Source organism: Acomys russatus, chromosome 10 (assembly GCF_903995435.1).
Source record: "Acomys russatus chromosome 10, mAcoRus1.1, whole genome shotgun sequence".
In the NCBI taxonomy this organism is placed as follows: domain Eukaryota; kingdom Metazoa; phylum Chordata; class Mammalia; order Rodentia; family Muridae; genus Acomys; species Acomys russatus.
Genome location: NC_067146.1, coordinates 72,142,326 through 72,169,279, shown reverse-complemented (window position 1 = coordinate 72,169,279; position 26,954 = coordinate 72,142,326). Strand labels below are relative to the sequence as shown.

Here is a 26,954-nt window from a genome sequence, read left to right as displayed (position 1 = left end):
ACATTGGGGCGGTGGGGGCAAGCAAGCTGGGCATACTGGCTGGCATCTGTAATCCCAGCATAAGGCAGAGATAGACAGATCCTTGGGGCTCACTGGTCCCCCAGGCTAGAACTTAGTGAGTCCCAGGCCACTGAGAGACCCTGTCTCAGGAAAACAATAAAACCATGGTAGATGGCACCTGAGGAACAACAGGAGGTTTTCTTCTGGCTTTCCCACATGCATCTGCCAACCCACCACACGCATGTGCGCGTGCGCGCGCGCGCGCGCGCGCACACACACACACACACACACACACACACACACACACACACGCCTGCAGGAAAGTATCTGTGCACCTATCATCACTATATACAGAATCTTGAATGAATGAGTACTAACATCCTAGAACAGCTGGTCCTCATAACAGAGGCTGCCACTGGGGGAGCACCATGGCTTGTTTTAGCCATCAATTAAGAAGCTAAACACAAAAGGGGGGCTATGCTCCCTCTCTTCATCTCAGTGACACTCAGGACCGTGTGCTGTTGTCACAGGTCAGTACTTATTAGGAGGAGGAGGAAGAGGAGGAAAGAAAAGAAGAAAGGAAGGAAGAAAGAAAGAAAGAAAGAAAAAGATAGTTATGCTGGTCGTACAATGGCTGTTACAGTTATTTTTGGTTTGTTTGTTTGTTTGTTTGTTTGTTTTTTGCTTTTCTGACATAGGGTTTCTCTGTGTACCCTTGGCTGTCCAGAACCCACTTTACAGTGGCCTCAAGCTCACAGAGATCCACCTGCATCTGCCTCCTGAGTGCTGGGATTACAGGCAACCACCGCAACCACCACCACCACCACCACCACCACCACCACCACCACCACCACCACGCCTGGCAATAGAAGTCTCTTCTATTTGGATTATCTACCCAAGGTCTTTCCTACGACCAACACGGAGTCTGAAACCAGACAGGTCAAGCTTCCTGAGTTGCAGGTTTCAAAGAATCAGCTGAGAAAACGTACGTACTGGTGTGCTTCCATGGTTTATAGACTTCAGAGCTAAGAGCTAAGCTGAACTGTTCTGAAAAACAGCACATTAACCACTCGATACTGAGCTTTACCAGGTATAAGAAGGTGTGTAAGGAGATGAGGGGGGATGGCAAGTCCACAGGCGCTCCCTCGCCTTCCTCTGGCCCTCCTGTGCTTTGCAGGTACCCTGTATATGGAGAGCTGCAGGGCTGACGGATCCCCAGGCATCCTGGCACAGCCCTAACTGACAGACTGGAGAGCCAGGAATGCAGACAGTGACAAAAATAGCATCCACACCTTCAGATCACTCAATGAACTGAAACTCCAGCTTTGGGAACTAGGAGGCGGCACTCTGCTGTCGCTTGATGTGCTGTGGGACAGCACAGAGCTTTGGCCACTTTTCTCTGCAGTTTTGGAGAGGAATTTTTCACTGGCTCACGGAGCCAACTCCTATAATCAAGGCAAATGGCTGCTTCTCTTTGTCCTTAGTTTTAAAAGTCCAAACCCTTGGTGACAGCTCATATCACAAAGTGCTCTAGCTATCCTTTCTCCCATGAGGGAACTCTCAAAACAGTCTAGTTGACTTTTAAACGGCAGGGTTGCATACAATTAAATGTGTGTGGGGGGGAGTCATGGGGGAGGGGGTGGACTCGGGAAGATTGGGAGGTAAATGCAATTGAAGTGCATGCTGTGAGACCCCCCCCCACCCCGCAACCCCCAATGTCAGAGTCTACTGCTGAAACTTCGAAGGAGACACAGAATCTGACCACTGTTCCTCACCCTGACTGCGCCTACCTCAGGGCTATGCCTAATCATGTCGTAATTGGACCAGGCCTGCTTCCATCTGTTCTCAGTGTCTTCAGAAAGGAACACTACAAGATACAGCCAATCTGAACATCTGGTTCCAGGGCTTGTGCTTTTGAGCCCATGGGAAGGGACTCGTGCAAAGCTGATACTTAATCTTTGCGGCCAGCCCACTCTCTATATTCCTCGAGAGGCAGCCCAAATTGCTGAGTTTTTGCCAACAGTTTAGTCTTCCCTTTGAGGTGAGAGTGGTGTTGTTTGCGGTCCTATACCCTGAACAGCACAGACAAAGGATGCCTTCACATCCGTGGTCAACAATTCTGGTAGCTCTGAGCCTAGTAACTAACCCTTACAAATGGCCCCAGAAGAGTGTAGGGAAAAGGACAAAGGGAAATGGGGTCTGGGGCTTAGCATCACTGCAGACATAGGAAGCCTTGCTCCTCCAGGCCTCGGTCTCCTTGCCTGTGGCTGATTCTTGGGGGCCTGCCACTCTGGGCAACCCAGAGGTCAAGTGTGATCACACATTTTAGAGGTGGAAGGCACCGTGCATGAGAAGCAACCACTCAATTGTGATAAGGATAATGTGAGCAAGAAATGGCTTCTGACCACAGGAGACACTTCCGCAACATGTTAGCATGTCTTTTCAATGAGCAAGAATACAGAGAAATGTGCTTTGATCTAGGTGAACTCTGGAGCAGCAATTGCTCTGCAGCAGCAATTGCTTGACTTCCTGGGACTCTCTGACAGGAATAGCTACACAGTAACTGGGTCACAGGACTGGAGGAGAGAGACCTGCCACTCTTCCAATGAAAGTCAGTCAGCTAGGAGAGGCAAGCTGTCTCGTGCCTTTAGCTTGGAGATATGACATCATCCATGTATTTTTTAGGACAAAAATCTCCTGCATGTGCATGTACACACATGTACACACACACACACACACACACACACACACACACACACACACACACACACACACACACACGCCATAATCTTAAATGTGGTTATTTAGATACCTGGACTTGTAGAGAGGCACAGGAAAGCACAGAATCCCCCCAAAGTCTAAAAGCTTGTCACCTGCACACACTGGACAGGCACAGCCGGATGTTGTCTCCATGGGGTAGACTGTCTCCAGGGCCAGAAGTAGAAAAACCACACAGGCAGGTATGGATGCAAAATGAAATGGATGCTGTGCCTTAGCTATGCTATGGTATATGCCTCCATATGCTTGGGTACAGAGGGCTTCATATACAGTGAGTCACGTAGTGAGGATGAACACTGAAAGGAGGTAGGGTGTGTGTGTGTGTGTGTCTGTGTGTGTGTGTGTGTGTGTGTGTGTGTGTGTGTGTCATCCACAGAGCTGAGGTGCGCCCAGAACCCCAGGAAATGGAGACTCTGGCCTCAAGACACACCTCACACTGCACACTCTCCTGTAATTATCATCCTGCTCCCAAGGAACCTGCTGAGGAGAAAATCCACCTCAGTCTGAGCAAATGCACACTGTGGAGGCACCCCAGTTCTGACCTCAAGAAGCTCAGCTTTCCTTGGGTGCACACAGAGTGGCAGGCATTTAAGCCAGAAGGCTAAAATCCAGACAGATGGTATGGATCTGTCCCTATCAGGACCAGTGGTCATTAGGACAGCAGAGGCAGCATGCAGCTGCCGCCTGAGGGCTTGCTTTCTGTCTCATAAGTGGCAGCACTCAGCCGCTTGTGCTGGCAGAGAGACACAGTCTGTCTTATTTTACCTCCTGTGCTTTCGTCACTCCTCTTAAATTATTCTTAACACTCTATATTTAAAGGTGTTTGAAAGTTCTCTCCAAATGTAAGAGCAATAACCACTAACAATGTATTCTTTCAGGTGAGGGTATTAGTGTCCCAGCTCCCCTTTCATGAGCATGCACTGCCATTCCCAGGGGATGAAGACACAGCGGACGCTCCAAGGACTGATGTTCCGTATGTAAGGCTGCATGCGGAGCAAGCGGAGGACACATCCACTGCTGCAGACCACGGCCAGCCTCGTTTGCTTTTTGCCTTGGGGTCTAGTTCATACACCTAAAGACTAAGGCACGTAGCACTCTCCCGTGATCTCTCTGGGGACAGGAGCACTTGCCCTCAGGGGCCCTGGTCTTCCTCTCCCAAGTCCCACAGCAGATCAGCTGGCTGATCCTGTGACTGGTGCCATCCCTTGGGGGGGGGCTCCAAGGACTGCCACTCACCTTCCCACGGATCACGTCCCCCTCCCATTACAGTTCTTCATCCTGCCCTGATTGTTAGCTGTAGTTTGGGGCTATTTTGGGCCTTCATTTTCTTTTCTTTTCTTTCTTTCTTTCTTTTTTTTCTTCACAAGAGTGCATATAATACCATGACAACCGAATCATGTTTTCATTTATTCTCATTCCATTTCAAGTTCAGTATTTAAATAACCCAGCTGAATTTAAACCAGACTACTGCATCCCTTAACTACTGATTGAGCCCCCACCTCCCCCATACTAAGCCATTTTCACCTGGGAAGCCTCTGGCAATATGCTTTAGGGTTTTGTATATCCATTTTCTTTTTGAGTTCCAGGGAACACAATTGCTCTGGGCTTTGATTTTTGTGTTGTCCCTTTTTTTGAGACAGGGTCTCACTGAACAGCCTAGGCTGGTCTCGAACTCTCTGTGTAGCCAAGAGTGACGCTGAACTCGCGACCCTTCGACCTGAGGCATCTGAACGCTATCATCACAGGAGGCATGAGCACCCCCCAGCCTATACTACTTAAGATAAGCACCATGTGCATCCATTTCCTAGAAGCTGGGTGTGGTTGTGAACCTGTGATCCCTTTACTCAAGAGGGTGAGACAAGAGCAGTATGTGTGTTTGAGGCCAAAGTGCTTAGGCAGTGAGGTCGTGCCACAAAGAAAAAGAGAGACGTAAGTGGGGGAGGGGCAGATTCACTGCTCCTCCTCTCCCAGTCCTGTAATGCAACTCCATTGACACAAATAGCCAGAAGGGAAAAGAACGTTCTAGCAACCCATACCCTGTCTCTATCCTGTTTTCTAGGAGTGGGGGAGAGAAATACATCAGAGTAATGATGGCTAGGTGGGTTTTATCTTTCTAAATGTACGTTCTCTATTTTAGTTGAACGGGTTGTTCCACGGTGCAGTCGTCCCCCCAACGCATGCTGAGCCCTCCCAGAGCGATGAGAACAGGGCTCCTACAGGACAGTCGCACTTGACACAGCAGTTCTGCTTCCACAGAACAGTAACAGTGGCTGTCAGCTCTGCTTTACAGAGGAAACTGAAGCACGGAGAAGCTATGTACCCGGCCCTGACTTCTAGAGCCTGCAGGAAGGAGAACTGCGTTCCTAACGTGAGCGGCTCAGCTCCTGAACCGCCCATGCAATCTAGTGTGCAAGGATCTGCTGGATCTCAGGCCACATAAGGACCTGTTTATTCCCTAGATGAGGACAGGAGTCTTTGTCTGTCCCAGCAGCTGCCCCATGCCACTACAGGGCAATAGTATCAGGCACATGGTGAACATTAAAAGAAAGAAAAATTGGCTTGCTGCTCTAAGTAAATACACATGTGAGAGATCCCTTTTAGGTGACAATCTATACCACTGCACTGATGTGGCAACACCCACTCTGAGGGGCAGTCAGGAGCCAAATGGGTGGGTACACTTTCAACCTCTAAATCGCATTCTGGGTAGGGGCTTTGTGTCTTGGCATGTCCTTTTGCTAAAGACCCAAAGGAGAATGAACGCTGCTGCTGCTGCTGCTGCTGGTAGTAACCAGGCAGCTTCTCAGAATTACCGAGGCCCATGTGACCTGGGTAGTGGATGGGCTTCCGTGGAGAGAAAATGGATCCTGGCTTCATATTGCCAAGCCTGTAATTATCTCAAGTCCTTTTGAAGCCAGTGAAAGGAGGAAAATAAATATTTCAGAAGCACACTTAATAGCAGGCACAGAAATCCTCTCAACAAACACAAAGGGTGCACATCACCTGCTCAGCAAAAAACTGGAAGCCCTTGTCCTGTCGGATGCATTCATACGTTTCTCCAAGGACCGGGTTAAACGGCTTGCTGCCTGCTCGGAAGTAGCTGGATGCGTATGCAGAAATGGCAAAGGCTGCCACGTACACCTGTGAGCGGAAGTAAGAGACTGGTTTACTTCTTCTGTGTCACCAAGACATTTGTCACAAAGAAATAAAACCTCTATTTCAGAAAGACAAGGATCTGCCTTTGGTTTAAAGACAACTCAACCAACTCGGGGTTTCCAACTGTAGGTTTAAATAATGTTCACTCGGGCCCAGAGACAAATCAACCAGTTGAAACTGCCAACTTATTTTGGTGTCTGAAACCTGGAGGGCCAGATTGAGATCCAATTGAGATGTCGAACTCCCAACAGCACATCAAAGCCAAATCCCCTACACGCTGCCGGGTAGTGCTGCCATCCCAAATCGGGGTGTCAGAGCAGACAGCAAAGAATACAGAGAAGACAAGCAATGACCCAAATTCAGAAATTTGCACACTACACTTTACTAGTCACTGACTGATGTGGGAGAAACCTGAAGACTTAAAACTCACACTGACCAAGAGAACCATGGGAGCCACTGTTGCACTCTGAGCAACAACAGAGGAAGGAGGGTGGGAGACGATGAGGAAGGTGGGGCGGGTGGAGGAGAGAGAAGGGAGGAAAGGGGAAGAGGAGAAAGATGGGAGAAGGGAAGAGAAGAGAGAGGAAGAGGGGGGGAATGAAAGAGGAGAGAGAAGGAAGGGACAGGAGGAGGGAGGAGGGAGGAAGTGGGGCAGGAGGAGTAAACTATCTGTGCACATGAGATTAGCACAATCCTTTGCTGCACTTCACCCTGAGGGTGCCAGCGCGCTCTTCAGCTCTCTTCTCAGAGCATCAACGGAAACAGCTCCTCACGTCTGTATTATATTTTCCCCTCAGCTGTATGAATGTAGTAACAGGGAGATTTCTTCTTATTGGCAACTGGTAACAGTCTCAACATTCTTTTCTGAACATCCTATGAGGTCTGCTACACTCTGTCTCATCTATAATGTGTGTGTGTGTGTGTGTGTGTGTGGTGTGCATGTATGTAACATGCACATGGGGCTGAGAGGTCAAATCAGCTGCCTTCCTTAGTTTCTTCCCAACCGGGTATTTTTTTGAGACAGGGCCTATCACTGAACATTGAGCCCACTAATTTGGCTCTATTATCTGGCCACCAAGCCCCAGGAATCCACTTGTCCTGCCACCTTCCAGTTCCAACGCCAGCCTTTACAAAGGCTCTGGGGAATCAAACTCAGGTCCTCCTGCTTGCACTGCAAACAAGGTACTGAGCAAGCCATCTCTGGATCCCTGCTGCACTCCTGAAACTCCCAAGGGAGCTTCTCTCTCTACCTCCTCAGTGTGGGATGCCAAACACCTTGAGTCCCCTTTCAAATGTAAACTACAGGGCAGGAGAGGTGGCTCATCCTTTAAGGGCACCCACTGCTCCCACAGAGGCCCGGGACACAGTTCCCAGCACCCACAACTTCCTTATCTGCAGTGCCAGGGGAGCTGACATCCTCTCTGGCCTTTGAGGACTACTACACTTCTGTGGCACATATATGCTCAATCAAGCACACACATGCACAAAAGCTTTAATAAATCTTGAAAAACAAAACAAAACCTCGAAATACAACAAAGTAAAACAAACAAACAAAACAGTGTTATCCATAATGCTGGGAAGTAAGAGCAGCAGGCAGAACAAAATCTGCCCTTTGGTGACATGAAGAACCTACACAAAGAGAACATGGCGGCGACAAAGGAGTTAAAGAGAAAAAAAGAAGAAGAAGGAAAAAAAAAAAAAAAAAAACCCAAAACCTCTGGGCTGTGGTTTTGGCTCCTTGGTTGTGCTTGGGCCATTTACTCTTTCCTCAAAGTTTCCTATTCCCCTTTAGTTTTGTGAGACAAAAATCTCCTATTTTAGGTCACGTTGGTCTGGAAGTTGCATCACTCCTCCTGCCTCAGTTTCCTTAGTGTTGCAATCACATGTGTGATTATACCATGTTCAGGTCAAATTTTAGTCCATGGTCAAGAATAGGGATCAATTGGCCCCAAACTTGCCACCAATCCTCCTGCCTCGGCTTCCTCAGTGCTGGGATTACAGTGTGAGCCACTGCGCTTCCCCTGTGTGGTTCAAGGTCAAGTGCAGGGATCAGTTGCTGATCATGTTTAGGGGTCTAAACCGCCACAGGAGAGAAACACACTTAAAGAGTATTTTCATGTTCAAAGCGAATCATTTTCTTTGAGGCAAGCTGCCATAAATGCCTTAGAAGCTTCCTGCCTCCTACCTTCAGCAGACGTCTCTGGAGAAACATAACAAAAAGGGCAAAATCGCAACTTGTGGATTTTGGCATTTTATGATCGTTAGTATCAAGAGAGAAAATGTCTTTAATGAAGACCCCAGAGATCAGGCAGATGACAACAGGATGTCTCTTTGAGTCAGGAGCTGAGGTTCTCTTTTCATTTCTAAGTCATGGCAGCGAACAAGCTTCTGTGAGGGTCAGAAGTGTAGGTTGTGTGGGAGTTCGAAGGGGTCTGCATCCTTTGCCACAGAGAGTGGGGACTGTTGTTGGCTAGCTCTGTGAAGCATCCTGCCCCGCCCCCCCATCCCCCAAGGCGGGGAGGCTCCTCTCCAATTTGGCCAGAGGCGAATAGAAAGAAAGAATTCTGTATATGGGGGAAAGCAGAAGTCCCATCTCACTGAACAGGCAAGGAATCCAGTGATCCCCAGTTCACTTATGAGGAAGCCAGGAGAACAGTTTCCAGAACAAACATTTTCAGGAGTTTCACAAACAAAGTTGTTAGAGAAAGGAAATTTTCTGGTATAATGGCTTAAAACCACCTTCTGTGAATGATATTTTCCAAAAGCGTAGGAATGAACGGGGACAATTCCAGAAATAAACAATAAACATTCTCAAGGGAGATTCACTCTGGATGAGAGAAACACAGCCCAGGAAATTAAATTCTGTCCACCCAGGGCAGTAAAAATAAACACAGACAGCCTACAGCCATGTTTCCCAGCCAGGCCTACCAGAACCATCAGACTGAGAAAGAGCAAGCACCTGAACAGCAGAAACACCCGCCCCCAAGCACCAGCTGCAGGAAGCCCTTTGCTTCCTTAACTGCAGTTTCTGATGAGGTGACTGCACACAGCCAGGCAGGAGAGGGCTGAGGACCTTCTGAGAAGTGGCCATCTCTCTGGGTTCTGAATGGCTCAGGAGACCAGGGCGGGAGGTGAGGGCCTTACCATCCTCTCCAGGGGGCTGGGGATGTGCGCAGCCTTGTCCAGAAGCTCGCTGTATTCCAGCTCCTCGCAGAGCCTCTGCAGGGTGTTGAGGGGCTCGTTCAGCTCCACTGGCATGGCCACCTTGGACAGGTCCTTCCCGATGTTGTTGCGCAGGATGCTCCACACACTCACGCTGCTGGTGTTGGGGCCGGGCGCCGGCAAGCAGGTGCGTCTTTTCGATCTGGCTTCCCCACCACTTTCGAGAACAGGCCCTGAAAAGAAGGAAGATCTGGATGACTCTACGAAGCTTCTGTTTTTATTTCACCGTTTAAAGTAATCCGTGAATGTAGTAACCTTCCCTAGCAAGTGCTCGCCGTCGGAATGTTCCAGTGTAGTGTGGAAAGCTAGAAACTAGCAGAAGAATTCTGAGCAATTAAAATACCAAACCTCAGGGCTAAGGCTGTAGCTCAGTAGCAGAGCATTAGCTTACACACCAACCCCCAGCACTGCTAAGTAAGTAAATGCCCCAAGCTGCATCCACTAAAAGACACACTCTTGATTCCTGGGGAGACCTTTAAGTTACCCCTCAAACGCTAGCTCCTCACAGTGTCCATATTCAGAGTAAGAAGGGAATTCGGGTTTCTATGCCAAAAGCAGGTTAGACTGGTAGGCATAACCTTGAAAACACAAATTCTGAAAACCCACTCTGTGTATCTGCTCTTTTAAGGCATGGTCTTATTCTTTAGCCCAGGCTAGCCTCAAGCTCACAATTTTTTGCTTTCACATTTCCGGGCCTGGGATGATAGCTGTGTACTGCCTACTGGCTAAATTGTATTTATTCTTGGAAAACAAGAAAAGAGTTTCCATCGGTTATTCTACCAACTCAGACAGCGTCCATTTATACTGACTATCTGTAAGTTAACACACTCTCCATCTGTGATATTCATACTATGCGGGCTTTTCCATGTTCTGCTTATTCCGCTGTTTGAAATACACTTCCATTATTTAAATTCTTCAACGGTATCATGTTTAATGACTGCAAAAATATTTCATGGTACAGACACATCATAATGTACCGAATCGCTCATTACTATTAGGTCATTACGTTTTTCTCAATGTTCAGCAAAGGAAGAAAAAAAAGCAAAGAAAACCCTACAATACTGGACGGTGGTGGCGCACACCTTTAATCCCTCAAACTCGCTGTGAGTTTGAGGCCAGCCTGGTCTACAAAGTGAGCCCAGGACAGCCAAGGCTACACAGAGAAACCCTGTCTTGAAAAAATCAAAGTCAAAGAAAACCCTACAACAAGCAACAGTAACAAACATCACAAATTTAAGATATCTGTCTGGTCCTCCGCTAACTTTATCAGCACATGCAGACAAGGACTGCCGTGGGACGCTACGGATGCCGGATCTTCCCATCCCCAGCGCTGAGGTGTTAAAGGCCCGATCCCCCAGCTGATGGACTCCATTGCTAAGATCCGTGACTTCTGTTCCACAGTGAGAGGGCAACAGGTGGGGATGGCAGAGAATGTCCCTTGGGGGCGGCTCCTTTCTCCTGCCTCTGCTCCTGGGATCCATGCGGTGAGCACCCCTGCCCCACAACAGCTCTATCACACACTCTACCTCTCCACAGACCACACCAACGGGGCAAATGAGCAGAAGACTGAAACTGCTAGCTAACTTCACCACGGGTCAAAAGAAACCTTCGAGCCGCTAAGCATCTTGCCTCAGGAGATTGTCCCAGTGACAAAAATCACTGTGACTAGCACAGGTGTACAACATTTCCACAAGACACGAACCACTGTGAACACTCAAATCTTCTGAACCCTTTCCAGGTTGTCTTTATTTGTGTTGCCCTTCACAGCCGCACGCACAACCACGGTGCTTTCCGACAGGGACTTTTTATGTGTCCCGGGCTAGACCTCAATTTGTGATTCTCCTGCCTCAGCCTCCCAAGTGCCGATATTCCAAATGCACATCTTCATGCCCAGCATCGCTGTTCGCTTTAATTAAATGTTGTCAAGTTGTTAGGAAGACACTATCATTATCTCCTGATTTTGACTGACACAGAAGAACTTCCTGGTGTTCTTGAATGCTTTTGTGAGTGCTGCTGCTATTTCTTCCTCCTATAGAAATTCCTTCCCTCTCTTTTGTTTTTATGTCTGTTTTTACAATTTTTATCCTCGCTGAAATGTTTACGTTTACATACTATGTAAAACTGCCCACCTCTCTGCCTCACGCTGTCCCCTGCCCCATGTCTCTCTTCCAAATGCCATCTTTTCACCATACTGATGAAGACCTAACACGCCACCTTCTGGTGTGTTCTCCTTTATTAAACATAAGCGTTAGCATCCCCTCACTGCACAGTCAATCCCTCTGAGCAAGAGGCAGCTCTGGTGAACAGGAGAGGCTGAAATTGGGGTCACACTGTGCAGTCACATGTTGATTTAATCATCTAATGAGTTCCACACTTAGGTTAATTGGTTGTATGGGCAAAATTGGACACAGGTGCGTGGCTGAGAATGCTAGCATCTTTAAAAACAGCCTTGCAAGCAGTCTGATATTTTCTTTGATTTACTAGCCGAACATTTCAAAGACTGCTACTCCACCAGCACAGCCACAGGACTGGTGGCTCACAGCCCCCCACCCCACTCCTACGCTCCTGCTCTTCCAGCTGTGGTGCCCGTCGGGGTTGGTCGCCTCAGCCTGTGACGTGTATTCTTCTCCTTACCCTTTAGTATATACTTCTTGACATAAACCCTGTTATCATCCCCATTTTATAGATGAAGAAAGTTGGGTGCAGAGAAGGGACTAGCACACAGATCCAGCGAGGAACAGAGCTGGGGTGGGTACTCAAGGAAGGCCTTCAGTCCAGACTCTCAGCTGCCCCTGAGCATTCAGCCCAGCAACAGGGCCTGCCACATGACCTGTGCTTTTTATGGGGGGAAAAACACTGATAGGAAGCACCCTAAACAAGCAGTGTCTGTGACACACTCTGGGGAGTTCTAGTGTAAGAGCACTGTGGTTTAGTTTTGTCTGTTTGTTTGGTTTTTGGTTTTTGGTTTTTTTCATTTTCATTCTCTTCCCCGATACAGTCTCATATATTGAACAGAGAGGACTTGAAGTCTCTATATAGCCAAGGATGCCCTGGAATTCCTCATCTTCCTGCTTCTATCCCCCTAATCTTGGGGTTACAGGCGAATGCCATCATGTCTGCTTTTACGTAGTGCTGGGGATAGAAGCCAGGCCCTCACGCATGCTAAGTATAGCACTCTATCAACTGAGCCACACTCGCAGATGGAGTGTGCAGTGATTCTTACATTCTGCTAAGTTGCAGGACATAAAAAGATTTATTTCCGCAGGTGCCTGTCACCATCAGAGACTGTCCGCAGAGAGCTGAGGGCATCTGTTCCTGGTGTGTTCAAGTTCAGATGACGGAAATTCTGTCCAGTATGTGCTGGGTTCGAGCTAAGCAGCTACGGACGAAGCTGGAGAACAGCGCCCTGCTGTGGACGCAGCATAGCGGTGGTCTACACTCTGGAGTAACGCTTCCTCCCCAACTTGACCTCTGCATCCCCTGTATTCTGGGCCCCTCTGGCTCCCTCCCTAAGGCCTTGTCGAGCTTGGTGACAAGCAGCTGTATCCATTTTTCCAGTTTCTGAAATAATATTTCTTCGCCATCACTTTCCTTCTTAGGATTAAGCAATAACCCTGAGAAGAGGTAGCAGTATATTATTTTGAATAATCTGAAGCTAAATACCACGTAGACTTTTTAGTTACATTCACCCCATCAAATTCTTAGATTATAAGGGCACTTCGGTATCTGAAGACAAAACACCATATTCGATGTTGCACATGCAGAGAAAACACTGAGCTGCACAAGGGAGGCCCATGAGACACGGTGCTGCACAGGTGTGATCTCACATGAGGCACGGTGCTGCACATGTGTGATCTCACATGAGGCACGGTGCTGCACATGTGTGATCTCACATGAGGCACGGTGCTGCACATGTGTGATCCCACATGAGGCACGGTGCTGCACATGTGTGATCCCACATGAGGCACGGTGCTGCACATGTGTGATCTCACATGAGGCACGGTGCTGCACATGTGTGATCTCACATGAGGCACGGTGCTGCACATGTGTGATCCCACATGAGGCACGGTGCTGCTACATCTATGTGATCTCACATGAGCACGGGTGCTGCACATCTGTGATCTCACATGAGGCACGGTGCTGCACATCTGTGATCTCACATGAGGCACGGTGCTGCACATGTGTGATCCCACATGAGGCACGGTGCTGCACATGTGTGATCCCACATGAGGCACGGTGCCGCATATCTGTGATCTCATCCCTGGGAAGGCAGAGGCAGAGGATGCCTGGGGCTGAGCCTAATCCAAAATCCCAAGTGCCAGTGCAAGATCTTGTATCAAAGAATAAGGTGGACAACACAGAACAATGACACCCAAGGTTGACACACACATGTGAAACCACACACACACACACACACACACACACACAGTTGCAACACTTACCTAATGTCTGTCTTTCATTGTCTAAATCATTACTGAGGTTGTCTAAGGACGGATTATCGCTTATGTCACTGACATATGAATCATCCTCAGAAATCTGTGGGAAAGAAGAGATAATACACGTGAGAGACAGAGAGACAGAGACAGAGAGAGCAAACAAGAGCCAGCCTGCCAGAAAACCCTGCTCCAGATGACCGAGCAAACCATGTCTCACATTACAAATCCACAGAAATAATTTCGGATGCCATTTTCATAGACTTCCCCCAAGCTGCCTAGATAATGCTCACAGCAGAAAGCAAACAAACAAACTACAAAGGCTAGGGATTGCAGGCAGAGTGCTTGCCTAGGATGGGAGGGGCCCAAGGGCGATTCCCAGCACAGGACCAAGGGGCAGAAGGAGGGAAGGAGGGATGGAGGGAGAGAGGAAACCTTTAGATATTCTTGGTTCTCACAAGAAAAACAGATGAAAAAATAAACCCAAGGTTACTGCTCTCGTCACAGAAATTCTTATATTGAAGCATTTCCAAAACATGCTAATACTTGAATAATGGAGTTAACAACTAGTTTTTTAACTCATTGTGAAAACAGACACTTCTGTGACAATTAATACATAAATAAATTATATTTTATATATTATATTATAAATTATATAGTATATTATATATACTTTATATTTCTCTATATTTAGTGTGTAAAAACATAGTAATGCTAATAGTGGGGCTTGCCTATTCCAGAAAGTATTGTTTTATGTATCAATTTAAAACAATGTTTACAAGTATAAATTAGTATAATAAACATATACAGTAAAGTATAAAACATATAACATAAATTAACATGATTTTAAAAAACCATACAGAATATGAAACTCAGAACCAGCAACGGGAGTGAGTCCTACACTGAATTTCACATTTTCCTTCTAGTGTATTGTGTCACTTTGTGATTGGGGATGTGTTATAAGCAAGCCCTCAGAAGTACTGGTGGGGAGGAGTCACATGGTCTAGCATTTTTTGTTGGCAAATCTTTACTAAGCGGTTTGGTGAACAAATTCATAAAGGAGACTGAACACGGTGTTCAAACCTCGTTTTCTGAAGAGCTAGGAGATAGAAGAACTTCCTGGGCATCAAAAAACTCTGAAAGGGAGTCGGTGATGGACAGCCTGCTCTCATTGGAGAGCTGGTGGACCAAGGCTCGGCTATCATCCCTGGAGCTTTCCTATTGGAAGAGCAGAAAGAAAAGTGCACGCATTTAGAACGGTCTCAAGAGTAACAAATACACAAATGATTTAATTGCACAAATGCTGGGCCACAGGACCACGCACACAGGACACTCAAAGCAGAGGCCAGCCCCAAAGGAGAAGGAAGCTCCACAAAAAGAGAGAGAGAGAGAGAGACAGAGAGAGAGAGAGAAAGAAAGTTCTCTCCCAATGAACACTTCACATCTGAGTATGAACAGTGCTGAGACACATGCCACAAATCGCAAGCACAGACTGGCTTTGTTCAGTTGAGGAGCAGGAGGGTCGCAAGACTGAGTCGTAGCCCTTTGGTCTCCACCACTCAGGGCACCCTTTCCCACTCTAAACTTTCCTCGGTGTGTGGCTGGTGTCAAGCAGGGTGTCCCAGTGCACATTAGGGGCCAACATGCTGCTTCCAAGGGCTGCTCGCTCAGCAGAGAAATTCTGTGTTTTGATCCAGAGGTGGCCATGGTGGCAGGTCATTCTTTTAGTCATGGATGAGTGGGATCAACCTCCTTGTCTCTGTTCCTCCACAAAGACTCTTACAGGAAAGGAAACCTCAAAGCCCTCAGTACGACTCCAGCAATCTTGCAGAGTTAACTCTCTACTTTTTTTTTTTCCCCTCATATCTCTGTTCTCCACTCCACTGAGTCCAGACTCTTGCTCAAGGAAGGAGCCTGGAAGAGTCAGTGGGTGTGCTTTCCATTCTATTTGCAAGTCAAATTTCAGCCCCATTCCATGCATTACGCAAGTATTTGCATACAGCCCTCAGTCAGTCCCATAGAGAACAGACAACGCTTCCGACCTGCTAGACCGGAACTACCAACGGAATACTGAGCTACAGAAGTGGAGGGCAAGGTGACCTTAACTCTGTCTGACTCATGGGTCCTAGACCCTGAATTAGGACAAGATAATCCCCTGGACTCCCGTGTCCCTGGGCAGCTCAGGGACTCTGCTGGCCTGCCTGGGTGGCTCCGACATTGTATTACGTCTGGCGAGTGAAGTCACACTACAAGCTGGTTAGAAGATGTCCAGGCAGATGCTCTCGTGACAAACGTCTCATGAGTCCAGAAGGTCCCTGCTCCTCTCATCAACACGTGCTGTGCCCAAGGAGAGCCACAGGGACAGACAGCCTCAGCAGAATCTCCTAATTAATAAACAGCAATGCGCCCCGTGTCGAACTGACTTTAGGAACAGAGGGAAATCTGTGTCTCTTCTCTTGGAGTCTTTCCACCTCAGCCTAAGCTATGGATTTAAATACCTTATGCAGCCTCTAAAAAGCCCATTTTCCCTCCCCCCCCTGTAAAGATCACCGAGTGTGGCAGCTGTTTTCTTCCTGGTTTTTTAAATTAAACTTCTAATTACATCATTTCACCCTTTTCTCTCTCTAACCCTTCCCATGTAACTCCCTCACTCTCTCTCAAATCCATGGCTTCCTTTAACTGTTGTCATGATCATAACATAGACACACACACACACACACACACACACACACACACACACACACCTACATATGTAAACACAACTTGCCTCGGCTGTACGTTACTTGTATGTATGTTTTCAGGGATGAATATGTGGAATTAGATGACCAACTGGGGCCTCTCTCCTGCGGTTCTTTGTCTAGGGTTGAGGCCCCCACGAGTTTTCCCTCTGCCACACCGTCATATCTCTTTGTATCATCTTTATTCAGGTCTTGTTTAAGCACAGGCATGTTGATGAGACTTCATCCACTAACAGTAAGCAGTTGTTTTCCTAAGGGAAATTAAATGTCTCTCTCTAAAGCCCCGGGCACAAGGCTGCTGAGCTGAAGACACTATAGAACTCAGCAGGGCTCCTTGACCATTCCTGCACACAAGGGAGCCTCCTCTGTCTGCTGTGGGCCCTGACGTTCAGAGACAGTAATGATTTATTTACTTGTGCTTCTCATTAATTCATCACCACACAAACCTGCAGTAGCAGCCTCCTAAACTGATGGGTCACAAGGACTTCCTGACTTAACCACAATGGAAACAAAAACATGTGCTGAACGTCATTAGCTACAATGTTTAGGTGCAGCTGTATTTTGGATTTCACTTTTTTAAATGGAGTTTTGAAAATATAAGGGGGGATCTGGGGGATGGGTCAAAGTGTCAGCATAAAGTTACTTACATCTCCCATGTCCTTATGGACTATGGTCTGAGGGCAATTTTAGAGTATTTTTAATGAACTGGTTTTAGATTGACACCTGTCATATGAGGTATGCGATTTTTTTTTCCAAGTGTGGCACCATAGTGTTCAAAACCCGTGGGCTCTGAGACAGTCCAGATTTAGGATCCTAGCTGCTACTTATTCTTAATGAACACAATTTTAGCAACTACTTATGAATTCACATTGAAAACACAAAGACATATATAGCAGCCATACCCTCCAGCACAGCTTTTTAATGAACACAGGGTCTTCTGCTGTGGTGGTGCATATGTTTAGTCCAAGCACTTGGGAGAAAGAGGCAGGCAGATCTCTGTGAGTTCGAGGCCAGCCTGGTCTACAAGCAAGTCCAGGACAGACAGGGCTCTGTTACAGAGAAAAACCCTGTCTCAAAAAACCAAAACCAACCAACCAAACAAAAACCTCACAGGGTCTTGTTTACTAAAACAGGAACATAGTTGGGCACAGTAAATGCCCTCACGGTAGCTCAGAAGTGGTTGTTCACCTGTTCCTTACATTACAGAAAATTAAATACAAAAATAAATGGAATGTCCAAGCCTTTGGACATTATCTCTCCAATCTTTTTATTCATGTAGTTTTGTAAAAACTATAATTGTACTATTGACAAATATAATTTAATTAAATTTTCTCGACCAAAACTGCACCAAAAATAATTTTTCCCAACAGTAGCATGTCCTAAGGATAAAAGCAGTGTGTGTTTGAAAAATAAAAAACCCAAAAATGCAAATTAAGCGTGCCTCCAAAGATCCCTCTCTCATTGTGCTGCTCTATTTATTTTTCTGTTAAAATACAGTTGGTCATGGTGGTTCTTTATTATAACAAGAGCTCCGAAGGCAGAGGCAGGAAGGTTGACCTTGAGTTTGAAGTTGGCCTGTTTTACAGAGTAAGATCCAGGCCAAGCACAGGTATAGCGTAAGACCCTGTTTAAAACAAAGACAAAGATACAGACACAGACAGACAGTCTCTCCCTCCTCCCTGCCCCCCCCACCCCTCTCCCTCCTTCCCTACCCCCCCCCCCCAACCTAAAAAAGTTGTGTGGTTTTGGGATTTGTTTTTAAAGCGAGAATCAAATTGTACATGACATGCACCTTGGCTGTCACATTTATTTTACGTTATGAATAGACTCTCTGGCCGGAAAAAGTCTCTGAGAGAATGAGCTTCAATTGACAGCCATTTCCTTACCCTTGTGTGTTACAGAGGGGCAACACAGGTCCCTGCATTGGAGGTGAGGGTATTTGCAGGCTGCAAAGCTGGGGAGCATCACCACGTGCCTTTGCATATGCCTTATTATTTTTCAGAATCATTTCCACAAGTAGAATTATTAAAATTGCTCAAGACTATATAAACACAGAATTATTAGTTACTTTGATGCTTAAGAAAACTCTGTTTTCTCAAACACCATAATTCAGCAGGGGGAGGGAAATGTAGTGCTGATGTTTTCATTTTCACTAGGCTGAAGGTCCTTTATAAAAAGCAAGCTGTGGAATGTTGCTGTGAGAAAGGCCAGGGCACAGGGGACTCCTTCTGAACTCCTGTTTCCCCGTGAAAGTGTAAGTACAGTCACATGGCAACAATATTTTTTGTCCAAGTGTCACAAAAGACTTTAATGGAGCTGGAAAAGTCGTGTCCTCTAGCGAGGTCACAACGGCATAATGTGACATAGCTCGCATCTCTGGAGAAGTTGGTATGAATGAGCCTACTGAGTCTGGCTGTTTAACAGGACAGCAGATCTGGTTATGCTCAAGGCATGGTGGTGACAATGACAATATGCCACTCCCACTGGGGCACCCAGTGGAATACACCCCAATGACAAGAGAGGAGACTATTGCCCAGAACTACCAGTGAGACAAAAGGCAGAGGCAGGTGACACGCAGGCTTGTTGTTTAGTTTATATCAATAAAATGCAAAATATAAAAGCAAACTGGTGAGTGTGTTTACAGCTCTAGCCTAGGGCCTTGGTTGTATAGTCAGCGGTAACCTAGGCTGCGTCCACAGTTCTATAATACTCATTAGCAAGGCTGCCTGACAATATCCCTGAATATAAGCTTTCTTTTTTAATCCACAGAAACAAGCTCCGTAACTATATATACCTGGTGAGTGTGGATAATCTGCACCTACGTGTTTGCTGATGTCTTAAGTTACTTGATATTTTTTGATCTCTGTTCACAGAATGAAAATACTGCCATTGATTCAGCACTATCCAAGCCTGTCATTTTTACCGAATACATTTTCTTAGTTTTTAAAAAAATGTGCTTTCACGTTTTGGAAACATTTTTTTCTAGTAAAAAGTCAAATTTAGTTAATACTTTTTTTTTTTGAAAATTTTTATTATTCCCTAGTTTAGAAAAGTCCTTATTCTATCAGTTTGATAAATATTCAAATCAATTTTTGTCTCAACTTTTATATTTCACTTGAATCTTAGCACACAACAAAAGAAAACTTAAGCTTCTTTTCCAATTGCTTTCAGCTGTGCTGACCTAATTTACTAACTAATCTGACTTTTCCATTGGATTTTGCTGCCTTTTTTATCCATGCATTTATTTCTTTTAGAAGGAGAAATATATAGCCATGTCCATGCCTGAGATAGTAATTCTGCCATCTCTCATCACGTCACCACCATTTTAATACAGTGCTCGGTCCTCAGGACCATCCATCCAGGAGCACTCCATCCGCAGGCTCAGCCTGGGTCCTTCCTTACATAGAGGTATGAGACTGAGGTGAGAACACACACTCTGGCCTCATGCGTAAGATGCGGATTAAGTCCTGATTTGATTTTATAAACTGTGTTTCTGGCGGAAGTTATTTCTCTGCTCTGAGCTTTGCTGTCCCTGTTTCTAAAATGAACCATTACCTACTTCATATAGTCAAGGTCAAGAGTTTGGACAATAATGTCCAGTGTTTGATCTCAACATTAAAAAACAAAACAAAACAAAGAAACCCACATATAAATAAAGGAATTAAGCTATCTTCTCTTAGATTTTTTTTTTTAAGTTAGAGATGTTTTAAAGGTGCCTTAAATAACATTTATGTATTGTTTGGAACAGTCTCACTATTATTTTTGACAAGCCTGGAACTCACGACCTGAGCTGAGTTCAAGGTGCCCTTTTGCCTCTGTCTTCTAAGTGCTACAATTACACACGTCACCCTCATGTTCATTCTTAAATGTCCCTTGGATACAGATGACATTACTCCCATAGGCCACTTGGCCTTTGATTTCTAATCTAAAATACTATTAGCCTGGTGGTAGTAGAATGTCACATTTGGGAACGCACAGTAGAGGTATCTTGACTAAGTTGACAGGTTATGTCAAAGAAGAGGGGATGTTAGAGTTCAGTATCCAGGCCCAACACCCACGGTACCTCCCCCGCCCAGCCAGAAGACACCAACTGAGTGTACGTAAAAGGTTGGGGCCAGAGAAGCCGAAGCCCTGGGGATGAACCTACAGTTAGGGACTGGCATTTTGCTGTAAAATGTCTGAGGCTCCTACAAAGTAATTTGGGGTAGAGGTGAGATAGCTCAGCCTATATAGGCACCTGCCACCAAGTCCCATGACCTAAGTTCAGTCCCCAGAGCCCACATGGTGGAAGGAGAGAGCTGAGACCTGCAAGTTGCTCTCTTACCCCACTAACACCCTGTGGTACATGTCTGTGTTTGCACATGTACACACCACATACACGGTAAATAAATAAATACTGAAAATACTTATAAATAACCAAAAATTTAAAGTTAGTGTACACACACACACACACACACACACACACACTTGTGTGCGCGCATGCAGGTATGTTTCGGCCTGTGTAGCTCTTCTGCTCTTATTTCCTGAAGGCAACAATGACTTTTCTTTGCTGGGAAACTTAGCCTGAGTCACTCAGTGGGGAAAAAAAAAAAAGAATAAACTGTTAGAAATAGAAGCTCCTGGAAGGAAGAAGTAAAGGAGACAAGCATATAACCAACCCGAGATGCTGTGAAGTCCACAGCATGTCAGCTTTCTGGTCGGTCCTTTTTGAGATAGGTCCCAAAATGTGAGTCTGGCATTTGGGCTTCATCCCAGATCACTAATAGCCTGAGTAATGCGTACTAGACATGGGCTCATAAATGCTCATCGAGAGTTATCTATTTATTCATAAAACATGTCACTGTAATTCACAGGATAATAATGTGTGGGGGCAGCAAATGATGCTCAGTAATGGCCAGACATGGCTAAGACTAGGCCCCATGTTAGCTATGTGCAGACTCGAAAGGGCCTGGCTGGTGAGGAGGCTCAGATGTAAAACAGACTACTCTGGTGAGTGAGTGAGTGAGTGAGTGTGTGTGTGTGTGTGTGTGTGTGTGTGTGTGTGTGTGTGTGTGTGTGTGTTGTTGGGAGGGCAGACAACTGTGGATGTCATTCCTTGTGCCTCAGGCTCTGCCCACCTTTTTCTTTTTAAAATTATATGCAGAGCCCAGAGGACCACTTTGACAAACTGGTTCTCTCCTTCTGCAACTCGGGTTTCCAGGCTTTGAGGAAGCAGCCTTTACCCACAGAGTTGTATCGCTGGCCCTGGGCCCACCTTTGTTGGAGAAAAGGGACAGTATCGCTGGCCTGGAACTCCCCGAGTAGGCTAGGCTGGCTGACCAGACTGCCTCAGTCATCAGCTGCCTCTACCTGCCTGGCTTCCATCACAAGTATGCAGCCATCACACCTGTGTTTTTCATGTGGGTTCGGGGGGGGGGGGGGGGTGGGGCATCAAACTCAGGTCCTCAGCATTTAATTGACTCTGTTACTCCATTTTTCATTTTAAATCCACTCCATCCAATCAGCTGGCTCATGGAGAGATTCACACATCTTTGGTAGATATACATCTGATTACCAAAGACACTTATAAACAGCTATCATCACGTTTACTGACCATTCTTACTTTTCAAGGGTCACACTATAAATTTTCTGAAATAGCGCATTTTAAACACATTCAAGGGACCACCAAGCCAAGAGAAAAGGTGCGCGCGTGCGTGCGTGCGTGCGTGCCTGTGTGTGTGTGTGTGTGTGTGTGTGTGTGTGTGTGTGTGTGCACGCGCGCGCGCACGCTGAGGGGGAGAAACTGTGGATTGAACTAAGATCCAGGAGGCAAGTGCCACTAAGCTGCTAAACCATGTCACATCTCAGTAAAAGGCCTTTCTCATGTGTGCTTACTGACTAATAGATTTCGACTGTAATGTATTTTCTTTTTTCCACTTAGTGTATACAGCTGTGTTCTGAGAGAAGGGTGAAAAACATCAGAAAGAGAAAAAAAAAAAAAAAGAAGAAGACGGAAGGAAGGAGAGACAAAGACTAACATGGCTTTTGCAATGCACAAGAAGCAGCCAATAAGGAACTGGACACTTTGAGTCACAGAAACTTAGGTTTCTTCAGAAATGACAAGGGAAAACACTTGTCTTTCTATAGCTCCCAGTCAAGTAACACAGAAAGACACTTGGGGAGTGTATGGGGCGGGGGTGGGGGGCGGTTAAGGTATAGAGACACAAAAGGAGGCGGCTGAAGGGTGTGCTGAGCAGCATCCTGCCAGCAAGGCCTTGGAACACAAGAGCCCAGCCAGCACTGGGCTGTGGCAGTAGCCAGGGGAGGCCAGCAGTGTGGCCACAGCCCAAGAAACTGAAGCAGGGAGCTGTGCAACTGGACAGAGGGCCCCGGGGACAGGTGGCAGTTGTAGAAAACAGTTAGCAGACGAGAAACCTACCCACCTCTGCCAGGTTGTCCCCCGGCTTGGGAACAGCGGGCGGGTCGAGGAGCAGAGATTCCGCATGGATTCTGCGTAAGCGCTCTTTAAGCTCTGAGTTTTGTGCTAGGGCCTGGAATATGTTAAAAAATAGCATGGCTTTATTAGTAAATGGGCGGTTCGGGAAAACGCAGCAGGGGACGGGGGCAAAGCATCTGGGCTTTCCTCGTGGCTCTCCAGGAGAAGGCTGGGAGAGTGATGAGGCAACAAATGAGGCCCGTGATGCTCCTTGTTAATTTCATCTCCAGAGGTTAGTAAAGTTGGAAGAAGGAAGCCACAGACAACATCAGCGTTTAAGACTGGTGACCCACTGTCAGTAACTCTTCTTCCTGTCAGCTCCCCCAACCCGCCAACCTAGTGACTCCCAGCTGCTCCTGTCCTTGACAAGATGCCAGTGGGCATGACCCAGTGTGACGTAATTACCAGTTTAGCTGCAATGGACCTTAGAAGTGTGCTGGTGACTTATTCATCGTGAGGAAGGAGACTATCTTTCTAAGAATAAACAAACCAACCTTACTCATCGTGAGGAAGAAGACTATCTTTCTAAGAATAAACAAACCAACCTTACTCATATACCTTAAAGACTAAAGGACCATAGCGCTGGGGAAGGGCAGGTGTGAGCCATGAAGATAAAAGGAACCACCCAAGAGCTCTCTAATTCTTCATGGGACAGTCCCATCTCCTATCTCACCCTCTCTGCTAGAACCTGGCTCACAGAAAAAGCAAGGTGTGCACTTGCTCCATGTGGGACCCCTATGCATTTTATGACTATAGGTCTATCTTCAGGAGGGGACGGACTCTCCTGACTGCCTCATCTACTCCCTGGATCTCCACAAGGGCTTCATTTATTTCCTTCCTCATCATCATTGTTGAATGTGGAGGACATGGTCTCACACTGGAGCCCAGGCTAGACTTTGAACACCTGCCTCAGCCTTCCAAGGGCTGGGATTATAAAGTCACCATGCCTGGCTCTGGTTTCACTTTTCGGTGGCCACAGAGGACATAGGTTATTCTAAGAACCCTTGAATCATTTCAGAAACTCTGAACAAGAACTAGGGTCATGCAAGCACATACAACCAACCTCTATGAGGCAAGACGTCACTGTTACAGTGGCTAGAATCTGAGCCAAGCCTAGAAATTGTGTGTGTGTGTGTGTGTGCGCGCATGAGCGCCTCAAATTCAAAATCCATGTATCCATTGTAATAGTTCTGTGATTATTCTAAAAAAAATTTTTTTTGAAGAAACAAATCTTGGGCTAAACCAAAAAGAAAAAGAAAAAGTCATTCTATTTTATCTTATTTCCAAACTGTTAATATGTGTGTGAGTGTATTCCTTAGAAAAGGTCATCTAAGTCTGGCCTAGAAACCATGGCCATGTAAGTGTGGTCAAGCAGATTAGCAAGAAAAGGCTGGACCTCTGTGAGACGGGAAAGGGAGTGAGTGGAAAGTCATGACAAGTAGCTTTAAGGACCCCACGTCAGCGGTACCTTCTAAAAAACATCAAAAGCCGCTCAGATGGGAACAGTGAGAATGCATGTACCAGTAAGAAATAAGCCATAGAGAAAAAAGGACAGAATCAAAGAAGCAACTCAGCTGTGCCAGCTGTTCCCAAGGTCCAAAAGGTGCCGCTTTCTCTCCAGCCTTAAGGAAGGACATGGAGACTTTGCATGTGAAGTGAACCGTAGTTGGTATGTAAGCACAATCTAAGTACATGGGAGGTGGAGGCAGGACCACACATGACTACATGGAGCCAGCCTGGGCTATGAGATCCTGTCTCTAAAACCAAACCAAGCCAAAAAGATAGCATACTGGAATTGCCACTGAATCAAAGTATCTGAAATACCTGCAGCAAATACTGTGTGCTACCAGCCGAGGGTTTGTCATTCACATTACGTTGTAACAGTAATTAATTAACAGTAACATTGGTAGCATTACTTTTCTCAGCAGCACGACCAACATAAAACACGAATGGACTTCCTCCCCCCCCCCCCCCCCCCCAGTGCTTATATTGGCTTCTGGTCACATGGTCCTAAAGTTCATTTATCCCGCTGACACGAATATAAGTCAGTGGTATTTTAGATGGTCACCCCCACATGTGCACTCATTCTAGCTTTTCTTAAAGCAGGAATTCCAAACCATGAGTGAGGAGAAAAAAGCAAAGGCAGACGTTGTTCCCAAAGTTCTCTGGCTTTTTGATAGGCCAGGCTGAAGTGTCAGACACCTTCGGCTGCTCGGGTAGCATCAGAACTCAGCGCAGGAACAGAGCCCAGCCATCCTGATCAACAAATTGATGCTGAGCAGGAAAAGGAGCATGAGCCATACTGGCTTGCTGACACTCATCTGGGGCCATGGCGCTGGTTTTTCTGTTTGAAGATGCATGACCACCTGAAAGTCAATTCAAAGCTAAACATTTTGTGCTATTTGATCAAATAAAATAGCATTCATGTATTTGGAAGAGCATTAAGCAGGGTCAGCACTGTGCAGGAGAGAAAATGTGTACGTTGGTAAGCTCTCACTGCCACCTGCTATTTATTAAGTTGATCTAAACCTATGAGGCCTCAGAGCCACAAAATCTCCCAAATGTCAAACACTGTAAGCATTAGCCAAGGAATATCAGCAAGACTTTCCACACAGACATACAATAAAAGTTCTACAGAAAGAGAAAAGTTCAGGTAAGTTGGAAGAAATCAAACCCACAGAGTTGAACATTTAAGAAAACCCTAGCTACTATGGTTTGGGACTATTTTAAATACTTAAGTCTAAAGAAAGGCTTGAATACAATATGGACAATTTGTTTGTTTTCTCTCCCCCAAGACTCAACTCGACCATGAAAATCATCAATTTTCGATGCAACCATGGAAATGGAAGTATTAGTAATTCACAAGCCTGGGCCACATTTGCAGACGTTGTCGAGACGACAAAGATGTGCAACTTACAGATGCCAGAGCGTGCTTCAAGCCGACGACCTGAGCGGAAGGGGAGGAGGAGGAGGAGGTGTCCAGCTCCATCAGCTGTTTGAGCTTCTCCCTCTCGGCGGATACGCTATTAAAAGCCGACCTTAAAGCGAAGTAAACTATAAAGATATAATCATTACAAGAAGGAACAAAAGAAGAAGCATAATTAAAAACAAAATGCAGAAAACTGCACTTCTTAACACAAGACGTTAGCAAAGTATTTTGAGTTCGACAACCACATATTCCACGCTGATTTTTTTTTTTTTTAATATATATATATTGACTATGCGGGAGCAACCTAAAGGAGACTTACAGGCTCCAGCAACTTGTAGCCACATAGGTTGGTTACTGTGAGCCTTCCCTAATCCTGTGTGGGAGAGGCTGACGGTGGGAGGGGCCCACGTGAGTAGGAAACTGTGGCTCAACTTTTCTGTGGACCTAAAACTACATGAGAAAACAGAATGTCTTAACATTTACATGCACTTGTCAGTTCTACGGCCTGTGCCTACCAAGGCATTCCATGGCATCATGACTCGGAGGTCTAAGATCACCACTACTCAGTTTTATGTCCCTCAAGGCTAGAAACAGCTCAGAGCAAGGCTCACTGGCTATCAGGAAAATATACCATCACTGTGGCAGAAAAGAAGAGATCACGTCTCAACCAGGTGGTCAAAACCAACCACTAGTGTGAGAGGCAGGTGAACACTGGGTCCCGAAATCTGCAGTGCCTTGGAACAGTCATGCTGTGCTAAAGGCCAGTCAGGGATGAGCAACTTGGATTTGATCACGAGAGAACCACAGGTAAGAGAACATTCTATATTTTAAAACTGGCCCGTACTCTTCAAAGGCATCAAAAGGTATCAACTTTATAGAAAAAAAATCGCCCCCACTTAAACCAGGCTGAAGAAACAGGACAGCCAAGCACAACGTATGGCCGAGGGCCAGAGCCTGTTCCCAGAGGGAGAATGATATTTAAAAAACATTTTTCAGAAGTTGACATCGTGAATGAGACACGAAAGTGTCATTGCCCAGTGACATGTCCTGAGTTAGCGAACTGCCTTGTGCCCAGTATATACACTAAAGTATAACGCCTCAAAGAGCAGCAAGCATGATACAGGAATCCCATGCTCAGATTTCTTCAGAAAAATAAAAGCCTGAGTGTAGAAAGAGATGAGGATGAATAACAGTAAAACAAACAAACAACAACAACAAACCTGGGT

The 26,954-nt window shown here is 46.1% G+C and overlaps 1 protein-coding gene across 1 annotated transcript in view; it reads right to left on the bottom strand.

Moving 5' to 3' along the window:
* Positions 1-26,954, bottom strand: part of Osbpl3 (oxysterol binding protein like 3) — a 72,554-nt gene that overhangs the window by 17,257 nt on the left and 28,343 nt on the right. Inside the window, exons 10-15 of the mRNA XM_051151499.1 lie at positions 25,717-25,853; positions 22,747-22,854; positions 14,670-14,804; positions 13,596-13,689; positions 9,076-9,326; positions 5,779-5,916 (exon numbers count right to left, since the gene is read on the bottom strand). Of these exons, the coding sequence (XP_051007456.1) occupies positions 5,779-5,916; positions 9,076-9,326; positions 13,596-13,689; positions 14,670-14,804; positions 22,747-22,854; positions 25,717-25,853 (863 nt within the window). The remainder of the gene's footprint in view (positions 1-5,778; positions 5,917-9,075; positions 9,327-13,595; positions 13,690-14,669; positions 14,805-22,746; positions 22,855-25,716; positions 25,854-26,954) is intronic.